At 39.1% G+C, this 12,242-nt stretch overlaps 1 protein-coding gene across 1 annotated transcript in view; it reads left to right on the top strand.

The window, feature by feature from the left end:
* LOC109935560 (septin-8-B-like) overlaps nt 1–12,242 on the top strand; it is an 87,638-nt gene that overhangs the window by 67,222 nt on the left and 8,174 nt on the right. Inside the window, exons 5-9 of the mRNA XM_048603564.1 lie at nt 2,368–2,529; nt 3,069–3,165; nt 3,677–3,845; nt 5,870–6,002; nt 7,916–8,106. Coding sequence (XP_048459521.1) covers nt 2,368–2,529; nt 3,069–3,165; nt 3,677–3,845; nt 5,870–6,002; nt 7,916–8,106 — 752 coding nt within the window. The remainder of the gene's footprint in view (nt 1–2,367; nt 2,530–3,068; nt 3,166–3,676; nt 3,846–5,869; nt 6,003–7,915; nt 8,107–12,242) is intronic.

Genomic DNA, 12,242 nt, shown 5'->3' with positions numbered 1-12,242 from the left:
TTCTCCTGTAAAAGATTTGTGTTCATACAGTGTTGATTTTTTTGTTTAAATTATGCTTAGTATGGTGTTCATTTTGAAATTCGCCATTTATCGTTCATCCAAAAATTTTAAGAATTTAATCCATCTGAAGCAATTGAGAAAGTCTGAATTTGGCATGGGAGGGGAGATAATCGTTAAGTTTATGGGGAACACTCAAAACTGAATTCTATTTATTATAAATCGTGGCCCTGATCCTCAGAGTTTTCCCCTATATTTAGAATATTAATTTTAATATTGTTGTCCAATATGATGATGGTTCATGCCTGTGGCTTCAATATCTAAAAGCAAAATCTTAAAAAGCACCGACACCTATTTCACTTGAAATTGAGACCTCCTGGCTTATTCATGGTTTCTTTTTTTATTTGTTCCCCACCTAAGAAGAACAGCTACTGGCGCTTCCAGAGGTGAAACACAGTTATACTGGCTTTGGACAATGCTCTTCAATTAAATTTGCTTGTTTTAATTAAAGCAATTATTGCAGTTTACACACATCTTACTTAATTACAAATCGAACTGTGTTGGAGGTCAGCATATGTGAACCAAAGAATAGGAACATTGGAACATAGCACAGCAGGAGTAACTGATTCAAGCCCTCAAGCCTGCTGCCACATTCTAGATCATGGCTGATTATCTACCTTAGTGCCATTATTCTGCCTTCCCCATATCCCTTGGTATCATTAGCGACTAGAAATCTCTCAACCTCTACCTTGAACTTAATGACTGAACTTCCACAGCCCTCTGAGTAGATAATTCCAAAGATACGTATTTTCTGCGTAAAGACTTCCTTCTCATTTCAGTCCTAAATGGCTTGGGTTTTATCCTGAGACTGTGTCCTCTGATTGCAGACCCAACAATTAGGAGAAACCTCCTTTCTGCATTTATTCAGACTATCCCTTTAAGAATGTTGTTATTGTTTCTGCGGGATTACCCTCCAATCTCTTAAATCAAAGAGAACATGAGCCCAACCCCCTCAGTTTCTCCTCATAGGACAGTCCCGCCATCCTAGGAATCAGTATGGTGAACTTCAGCTGTACTGTTTCTATGACAAATATATCCTCCCTTAGATAGGGGGACCAACACTGCACACCATACTTGAGGTATGGTCTCCTGGATCCTCCATGCAATTGAAGCAAAACATCTTTGCTCCTGTGCTGTCACTCTGTTGTGGTAACAAACCATTCACCCTCCAAACTGCTTGCTCTATCTGCTTTCTAGCTTTCAATGACTTCTGAACTAGGCACCTAGATCCCTTTGTACACCAACATTTCCCATCTCTCACCAGTAAGAAATAATGAATCGAGGAACGATATAAACAGAACTCCTAACAACTTTCCAGCTCTTTTTGGCAGCATGCTAATAATAGAATCTGTGGACAAGAATCCTTCACTTAACACTTTTGTCACTGTCTCTTACTGTGAAATCAGAGACCAACTCTTATGAGCTGGGAATTCCAAGCTACCATCTGCTCAACAAGGAGCAGTCATGGCGCAATGTGTTGTGCATTTAAAATACATTGAACAATTTGAAACTACCAGATTGATATTTTTAGGTTGACATACTTGTTAGCTCTATTCCCACCAAAACACCCACCTTTCCCCCCACCCCTGCCCATCCCCCCAATGCTTTATCACTTCTATTTCTGATAGATCACAAATAAGTAGGAGAATTGCAAAATTGCACTTTAGTCAGTTTTGCAGGATAAAAGGACTTAATTTCTGAGATGTTATTCATTTTTGCTCAATTCACATTTTCTGTTTTGAGTGGCAGTTTATTTCTGCAGCTGCCTGTCTTGTGCACCTGTATGTTATTTATAGTAAGAATGATCTGTCATTTTGACTAATGACTTGTTTGTACCAAAGTCGCTGGTCTTTTGAATGTCAGAAGTTGTGTGAAGTTAATTTCATTTGGTAAATACTCCTAGTCAATGCTTTGTATGATATCACAAGATTGAAAATACTGCACTATTTCTAAAAATACCATTGTAAAATATATTGGTCTCTTCTAATAGGTTTGATTGTGAATGTTGATCCTACTATTTGTTTCACTACTTCAAGGATTGTATCAGGAACAGTAGATGTTGTTAAAACTTTTACAAATTCTACAAATAAACCCTCTACACAAATGGAGCTGTGAACTATTATGTATGAGCAACTGTTGGGACAGCAATGGTTGTTGAAGACTCTATACTAAATCTGGGGATAATTGCGAAAGGGAAATATAATTTAATAACCATGTATGCAAGTCTCAAAGTTTGTTCAGTTACAGTTTTATCATTCTGTATGATGTTTGTCAATGCTACTTCACTAGATTTTCCTTTTACGACTTTAGGTAAATATAATCCCCATTGTAGCCAAAGCTGATACAATTTCTAAAAGTGAATTGCACAAATTTAAGATAAAGATAATGAGTGAATTGGTCAGCAATGGTGTGCAGATCTACCAGTTTCCAACAGACGATGATGCAATGGCAGAGATCAACTCAGCAATGAATGTAAGTACCTGAACTTAGTAGGTAACATCTCATAGTTATCAAGTATCTGTTTCCTCTCATTTGCTATTAGTGGGGTTTAGTATTGACTAGGCTAGTCTCAGTATGGTTTTGTATGGGTGCAGCACAGAATTTGGTGTCTCTCAGATCTAATTTGCAGTGTCACTCAGAAGTGCTACAATGACAGCTCTTTGAAATGGAAGTGTCACTCGTAAAATAGAAATTTTAAGCATACTGGAGTTGCAAAGCTGAGATGCTCAAGCAGTATAGAGGCGCCCTCCAAACTCAGAGCTGCAAACATTGTTGCACAGCCATTTCCTTAAATAGCTCGGTGACATATTTGTAGCAACGTAACTTTTTTTAGATTAGAGTTAGTACCTTGTGTGAACTGCACATTGATGTTCTGCTGTAGTTCGTTTAAACCACATCACCTGGCTCTTTGTAAGTTATTAAATATGCATTTATGATCTGTTGAGGTACAATGGCAATAGAAGAAAAGACTTTTGTTTTGTTATATGTAGATCTGTTTTTACTCCCCCCAGGCCCATCTTCCATTTGCAGTTGTTGGCAGTATGGAAGACGTGAAGGTGGGAAATAAACTGGTGAAAGCTCGACAGTATCCATGGGGTGTTGTGCAGGGTAGGTGAAGGTTTTGTTAAACCATAATAGCAACACTTCATAAAATGGTAGTTAATATGGATAAATGTCCACAGTACGTTTAACTACACTTTCACTGTATTTTGTAACAAAATACACATGATAGTAAATAAACTTGTAAGGGGACTAGCATGCTGATGTAGTTACTATTATTTGAGATAGTTTCCTCCATATTTACGTGATATTCATTTTTGCAGGGACGTTTTTATGTTAATTTTTCTGCTTAATCTGTTGGAAGAAAATTAAATAAAAATAACTGATTTTTTTCTCAATTATTTAAAAATGTGTTGTGTTGTAGATAATGAAGGATGAAGTTCTAACTGATTTGAATTGCACATTTTCTGTTGTTCCATCCACTGAAAGTTTAATATCATTATGGAAAATGACTTATTCCTTAACATTGTCTTTCCTTGATTAAATGCAAAAGGCAGCATTAATTTTTAAATAGTTACTCATCCATTACTTGAGTTAGAAATACTTATTCTTTTGACAGTTGAAAATGAAAATCATTGTGACTTTGTAAAGCTGCGAGAAATGCTGATCCGTGTTAATATGGAAGACCTCCGAGAACAAACACACACACGTCACTATGAGTTATATCGGCGATGCAAGTTGGAGGAGATGGGGTTCAAAGACACCGATCCTGATAGCAAACCATTCAGGTTAAACATTTATCTGGATTTTCTGGTGTAAAATGTTGACTAAAGCAACCTCTTTTACGACTGGGGAATTGAAGTTAATTATTGGTATTGTGGGAAATATTTTTATTGGATGGAAATGAAGGCCAACAGAAATTCTCTCTAACGCTTGCCAGGTCAAATAAATAGGAAATTAATGCTATGTAGAAAATCATAATTATTATCTTTTCAATACAAAGCATAGTTAATTTATATTCGCAAAATATGGATGGACACTGTCAATCTATTTTGATTTTATGAGGAAATATGATCTAAAGTCACTTTTTATTTTTGACTGGAAGGAAAAGGGAATTTATTACATGATCTGCTCTGCAAAGCAATGTCATTTTGAATTGTTACAATTACCGGATCATGTTTGTAACCATGCCCATCATTCAACTATGCTAGTCCTTTTATGCTAGTACGCAAATATAACGTTTTTGTCTAGTGTCAAAAGCATCAAGAAACTCCTGAGTATATAAAGCAGTTCCCTGTTTTGGATTCTTTCGGAACATTGCTAGGATTCTTTGCTACTGAATTATCTGCATTCCTCCAGAGGTCATGGTGCTGTTGCAATGTGATAGGAATAAAGGAAGACATCTAGTGACTAGTAACATAATACATTCCACAACATACAAATGAGCAATGGTGGTGCAAAGTTCCTGTCAAATATTGGTAATAATATAGGACCGGGGCATAATTTTAAGGTGATGGGAGAAAGTTTTATAAGGGACATAAGGGGCAACTTTTTTTTGTACACAGTGGCTCATGTGTGGAATGAACCGCCAGAGGAAGTGATGGATGCAGGTCCAGTTAAAACACGTTTGGATAAGTACATGGATAGAAAAGGTTTGGAGGGATATGGGCCAAACACAGGCAGCTGGGACTAGTTTAGTTTGGAAACGTGTTCGGCGTGGGCCAGTTGGACCGAACAACCTGTTTCCATGCTGCAGGACTCTGACTATGACAGGTGCACCTACTGGAATCTATCATGAAAAAATGAATATTAAATTTGCATAGCTTGTGTGTACTGTAAGTTTTGAGATTTTTTTTCAGAAATACTAAGATTATTGTCTTTCTGGCTACCAACTGAAGTTGAGAAGCAACACCCCCCAGTGATACTCCAGCACATGAATGCTGTAGCATGCTCCAGGCAGATTGGTGGAGATCATTTTCACCAATCACTGTGGTAATATGGGGACTCCTGTGTAGGGAATGATGGAGCCTCACCATGACAATCTTGTGCACCTCCCTGCTGTTACTTCGAAAGAGATATGGAAGTAGGTCAACGGTCTACTTTGGAGCTGCAGTTTTGTGTGTTGGCTGGAGGATGGAAAAACTAGCACTATTTGGTGGTCTAAGACTATGAAAAACCAACAAGTAACTGAAGGACTTGATGGAAGTCTGACCCTTCCTTGCCTTACGTCACATGATAAATATTGTAATTGAACCAATCAAACCAAAGCATACAGCAGTGTCTTTTCTTTTCTCACTGTCTGTTTTCTTAGCTATCAAAAATGCAGCGACCTAGAAATTTAACTAGGATGCAGAAACTGCTAAAGGGTAGCAGAGTGGTTTAACACATGATCCATTCTGTAGGATCAATATTTAAATCCAGTCCAAGAATATTGCAGATAAATCTCCTTTCCTTCTGACTGTAATGGTTCACCATGTTTAGTGGGATCGGACACTTAACAGTCTTGCTGGAATCTTTGTCAGCCTATAAATTAGTACAAAATGGAAATTTCTTTCATGTAGGTCACAAGCAGATGAGTCGGTTAAGGGAAGTATTGTGATTTAAATGAATTAGATCGTGTCCTTTTCAGGTTAAGGTGCATCATCGTGTTATTGTGGTAAATATCCAGTGAGTAAAAGAAGAAGCAGGAACCATTCTGTCATAAAGGTTTATTCACCATACTCAGCAGAAAATAAAACCTCTAGATTCATATCTGTCAAACTGCTCCATAATTTAACATCCATAATTCTAAATGTATTGCTCTGGGTTTAAGCCTGCAGGAAACATATGAGGCTAAGAGAAATGAATTCATGAGTGAACTGCAGAAAAAAGAGGAGGAGATGAGGCAAACGTTTGTCACGAGAGTTAAAGAGACTGAGACAGACCTGAAAGAGAAAGAGAAGGAGGTAAGCCTACACCCTAGAAAGGGGAAATTAGTTACATTCTTGTAACTGTTTGTTTGTTTTGCTGAATTGTAAATTTATTTGTTGGTTTTCTATTGATATTCCAGACTGTACATAACAGTAAGACAATAAGATTGTCCGGCCTTGCATTATATCATCAATATGGAACTTGTATTGGAATCTTGGGTCTCTGGTTCCTTATTCTGTCATTTAAAACAAGTGAAGATATGTTTAAAAAGTAAACTTCATACCTTTTATGTGAACTTAAACATTAGACCTAGCTGTTGAAACTGGGATTTTTATAGAAATGTTCAACACTTCTGTCAGTTTCTCTAACGTTGGAAATGGCATGAATTATGCCATCACCAGCAAAGCGGTGCTCGCTGCTGACCATGAAGCTGCCCACCGGGATCTGGTGAACTTCGTGGTCGGAATTCCAATTTTTCCTGATGTTAATTTGAATATGGGGCCAAGTCGGGGGTGTGGGGTGGTGGATTTCCAAGCATTCCACAACAGTGATATCATTCAGTGGGGCAAGTAACTAACTTAGCATTGAAGTATTCTCACAAACAGCAACCCAGGGAGTAAAATGCACTGATTATCCTTCATTTGTATAAATTTTGCAGAGTGAAATTAGGATTGGGGCCAACGTTAGGAGTTGAAATACCATAACACCTGAAACAAAATATATTTTAAAAACTGGAATTTTACGTCATAAAATTTGACGTTAGACAAATATAAAGTTAGTTTCCAGTGCAGAAAGGTTATTCAACATTGAGCATGAGTTTGGTACGTTGTTTTAAAAAGTCAGCTAAAGAGTAATAGAGACGTACAGCACAGAAACAGACTCTTCTGTCCAACTCATCCATGCCGACCAGATATCCCAAATTAAACTAGTCCCATTTGCCAGCATTTGGCCCATATCCCTCTAAACCCTTCTTATTCATGTACCCATCCAGATGCCTTTTTAAATGTTGTAATTGTACCAACCTCCTCCACTTTCTCTGGCAGGCTCGTTCCATACACACACCACCCTCTGCGTGAAAAAGCTACCCCTTAGGTCCCTTTTAAATCTTTCCCCTCTCACCTTAAACCTATTCCCTCCTAGTTTTGAACTCCCCTACCCTCGGGAAAAGACCTTGACTATTCACCCTATCCATGCTCCCATGATTTTCTAAACTTCAATAAGACCACCCCTCAGCCGCATGCTTCAGAGAAAATAGCCCCAGCCTATTCAGCCTCTCCCTATAGCTCAAACCCTCCAAACCTGGCAACATCCTTGTAAATCTTCTGAACCCTTTCAAGTTTCACAACATCCTTCCTTATAACCGGGATTGCATTTCATTAACAAAACATCCCTTTTGGGGGGTCTCCTATTACAATATTAAAGCTTAAAAGGAAATTTTGCATCAGTTCATTGTTTTCTAAGAATTGTTGGCCCTGAGATAACATGCCCTAGGAATCAGAAAAAATCAGAGTGACTTCTAGATTTCAGTGTTCAGCTACACTTGTGCAGATGCCAGAGGTTTCTGTCATTACAACCACAAAATCTGAACAAAATAACATCTAGAATTTAATAAATAATATATACATGTACATGTTCTGAGCAAGGGCCACCGGACTCGCAACGTTAACTCTGATTTTTGATTTACAGATGCTGCCAGACCTGCTGAGCTTTTCCAGCAACTTTATTTTTGGTCTAGAATTTAATGTTTAGATAGTGTTTTTGCACCACCTGTGCGTAGAAAGGAAATGGTGTAAAAACAAACCTGTGTAACATGAGGCATTAGCCAATCTAGCCCAATGTTAAGGGAGTTGACATGATGACAATTCTATCATGTTTCTTAAAAGAAATAAATTATCTCTACTGGATGCTGAATTTTTGCTTGCATCTCTCCTCTGGCTGTGTGTTACAGCTGCACGATCAGTTTGATCAACTGAAGAAGTCACACCAGGAAGAGAAGAAAAAGTTAGAGGAAAAGCGAAGAGAACTGGAAGAAGAAATTAATGCATTTAACCGGAGGAGGATGGCGGCACAGACACTGCAGGGGCAATCTTGCCAGGCTACAGGACAACAGCCAGTCAAGAAAGACAAAGATAGAAAAAAGTAAGCTGGTTTAACTAGCTTCCTATAGTTAAGTACATAAAATGTAAATTTTCTTCAGAATATCTACTTAGTGAAACCGCTTTAATGACTGAGGCTTGTTCTTCCCTGCATTATGCATAAGTGCATTTATACATAATCCTGCTCTGTGACTCGTATGTTGAATAATATGCTAGAGAGCATGCTCTTGTGCATTAGACCACCAACAGGAATAAATGTGGTGTTTTCCTAATCTGAGTTAGCTAATTGCCCCACTCCTCATCCAATCCTTGAATCTTTCCTGTTTCCGACATTGTGTCACCTTAACTGAGCAGAAATAGCTGGGACACCTTCAAGTATTGTATAAACTTGAAGCTCTCTATTCCATTGAGATATACAAACTTTAGGCATGGTATCATGACAGTGCATGTAAGTAACTAAGCACGGAATTGTATACGATTTTCAGGGTGATGGTTGGAACACAGTTATGATGAGGTTACATAGTTGTTTCAGTAAATTGGGCTAAGTTGCCTCCTGCTTAGAGCCATGCCTTTCTCTGAGCATTTACAATTTGGCCTTTAGCAAGTTCTAGCTCGCGTATTATATGTGCTGGAACAAAAACTAAGAATTTATGTTCACCTCTACAATTTATTTTATGCAACTATAACTATTTTGTGTCTGTGATGTGGGCATTCTACATATCTATGCATTTAGGAGAATTTTCAGAAATCTCTCTCACCTAGCCTAGGCTACTCAGATAATGTTGCCATCTTCCTTGTACAGTAGTCTTAAATTTGAATATTTATAACATATATCTGTATGTGTGTGTATATAGAAATATTTCCACTGTACAAATCAGTTGGAACTAAAAGGATCATTTGCAGGTATCCAAAAGAAGACTAGTTTAGTTAAGCCTATGTCAACATCATAATACAGTTTGAGTTACCTACTGGTGCTACAGATTTCCGCATAAGGTAAAGCTGCTGAAGTCCCAGAGGATTATTGGACTGCTCTCTCATTAGAGAGGGATAATTATGGTCAGTTTAACCTGAGGGTCACCTCAGGTGAGATTGAGAGGCAGGGTATTCATTGTATCCTCAGCCAGTGCAGGAAATGAACCCACACTGTTGGCGTCACTCTGCATCGCAAACCAGCAATCCAGATAACTAAACTAATCATAAGAGTAGGAAAGGAACATACATCTAGGAATCAGTGAATCACACATTTATCAGAAAGTGCTACAGTGCTACTGATTTATGAGGTTGGTTGAAACCATTGATTCTCAACATACTTTTAGTTATATGTAAATACATCTTCATTTCTTTATTTTGCTGTTGTTTCTAATTAAGTTAATATTAGGCGAAACACTCTCTCTTGTTTTATTCAGGACAAACTAAACTCCCATTTGGGAGTTTAATCAGTTGATTGGCTTGCCTTGTGGCCAGAGAGTTTGTGTAGTTGTACAATTAAATAAATGATCCCTTCTTCAGCAAGAATTCATTGCAAAGAACGAGTAATCTGAATTTATCTTCACTGATTTGGTTTGATATTATGACACATTGACGATGGTTTTTGTCTGATTTTATGTTGAAACATGGATTTCAGCTGTGAGTATCTATTGGAGAAGAAGGGAAGTACATATCTTGAAGGAAGAGCAGCTTGACTTGCAGAGCTTATTATTTGCTGTCTTTTTCCAATATGGTCAAGGTATTGAGAGTCAGCCAGTCACCCATATTGGCAACAAAAGTGTATGTGGCAAAGAGACAACAAGGTGCAGGGCTGGATGAACACAGCAGGCCAAGCAGCATCATAGGAGCAGAGAGGCTGACGTTTTGGGCCTAGACCCTTCTTCAGAAAAGGGGGAGGGGAAGGGGGTTCTGAAATAAGTAGGGAGAGAGTGGGAGGCGGATAGAAGATGGATATTACGAGAGAGTTGCAGTGGAAGAGAGATCCCTTGAGGTTTGTCCGGAGGGACGAGGGTAACTTCTTCAGGCTAGGCATCCTTAAAGGCTGGGCCCGAAGAGTAAATAGATCCAGTTACCTATAAAGAGTAGGTTGTTACTTTGATATTTGTAGATTGGAAAAAAAAATTCAGAATGTACAACTCTCTCCACCCAATAGTTTAATTTATGGAAGAGAAAGAGAAAGTAGCTTAAAAATGGATGGTTACCAGGCAACAAGGCACAATACATATTTATTTGTGTTGACAGAATGTGGACATTGCTGACCATACCACCACTTATTGCCCATTCCTAATTGACCTTGAGAAAGTGATGCTGAGCTGCCTTTTTGAACAGCTACTATTGATGTGATGTAGGCACATCCACAATGCTGTTAGGGGAGGAATTCCAGAATTTTTGAGTCAGCATCTCTGAAGGATCAGCAAGTTAGCTTCAAGTCAGAATGTGTGGCTTGGAAAGGAACTTGCCTTGGATTACGCTAAGGGGAAGGAAAATGTTCCTTCATTTTAGTCCATAAGGTGCAGGTGCAGAATTTGGCCATTTGGCCCATCAAGTCTGCTGCATCATTCGATTATGGCTGAAATGTTTCTCATCCCCATTCTTCTGCCTTTTCCTGGTAATACTTGATTTCCTTTCTAATCAAGAACTTATCTACCTCTGTCTTAAACACACGCAATGACTTGGTCTCCACAGCCTTTTGCAGCAATAAGTTCTCAGGTTCACCACCCTCTAGTGGAAGAAATTCCTCCTCATCTCATTCTAAAGGGTCATACCTTCACTCTTAGGCTGTGCCCTCCGGTCCTAGTCTCTCCTACTCGTGGAAATATATTCTCACTCTAAGCAGGCTATTCTGTACGTTTCAATCACATTCACTCTCGTCCTTCTAAACTCGATCAAGTACAGACCAAGAGCCCTCAACCACTCCTTATATGACAGGCCTTTCATCCTCCCAATCATTCTTGTAAATCTCTAAGGTCAGCACATCCTTCCTTAGATATGGGCCCCAAAACTGATCGCAATATTCCAAATGTGTGACCAGAGCCTTACATAGCCTCAGTATTCTTACATAGCCTCTTGTATTCTAGTTTCCTCAAAATGAATGCTAACATTGTATTTGCCTGTCTAACCACCGCATGAACCTGCATGTTTACCTTAAGAGAATCCTGAACTAGGAATCCTAAGTCCCGTTTGCGCTTCAGATTTCCAAAGCATTTCCCTGTTTAGAAAATAGTCTGTGCCTGTTCTTCCTACCAATGTGCATAACCTCACATTTTTCCATGTAGTATTCCATCTGCCAGTTCTTTGCTCACTTTCCTAGCCTGTCAAAGTCCTTCCTTAAAACTACCTGTCACTCCACCTATCTAGTGTGCCATCTGCAACTGAGCAACGATGCCTTCAGTTCCTTCGACCAGAGCATTAATGTATAACATGAATAGTTCTGCTCCAACACTGACCCTTGCGGAACACCACTTGTCACCAGCTGCCATCCCCTTTTACATCTACTTTCTGCCTACTGCCAGTCAGCCAATCCTCTGTCCTTGCCAGTTCCTTGGCCCTAACACCATGGGCTCTTATCTTATTTAGCAGCCTCTTGTACAGCAGCTTGTCAAAGGTCTTCGGGAAGTCCAAATATAGCACACCCACTAGCTCTCCTTTGTCTCACTTGTTAGCTCCTCAAAGAATTCGAACAGATTTGTCAGGCATGACCTCCCCTTGATAAAGCTGTGCTGATTCACCCCTATTTTACCATCCTTTCCAAGTACTGTGCAACTCATCCTTAATCATGGGCTCTAAAATCTGAATAACGACTGAGGTCAGGCCAACTGGCAAATAATTTCCTAACTTGTTCCTTCCTTTAAACAAGGGTGTTCCATCATTTCTTTTCCAGTCCTCTGGGACCCTCCCTGACTCCAGTGATTCCTGAAAGATCACTACTAATGTCTCCACAATCTCCTTCCCTATCTCCTTCAGAAGTCTGGGATGTAGTCCATCTGGCCCAGGTGACTTATCCACCTTCAGACCTTTTTTTGCCTTTTCCAGCACCTTCTCCCTAATGATAGCCACTACACTCACCTCTGCTCCTTAACTCTCGTCTGGTTCTGTTATACACTTGGTGTCTTTCTCCATGAAGACTGATGCAAGACTATTCAGTTCCCCTGCCATTTCTTTGCTCCCCTGCCATTTCTTTGCTCCCCTGCC

The sequence above is a fragment of the Rhincodon typus genome, chromosome 12, assembly GCF_021869965.1.
Source record: "Rhincodon typus isolate 14 chromosome 12, sRhiTyp1.1, whole genome shotgun sequence".
NCBI lineage: Eukaryota > Metazoa > Chordata > Chondrichthyes > Orectolobiformes > Rhincodontidae > Rhincodon > Rhincodon typus.
The sequence above is the reverse complement of the archived record's forward strand: the minus strand, read 5'-3'. Positions and strand labels throughout refer to the sequence as shown.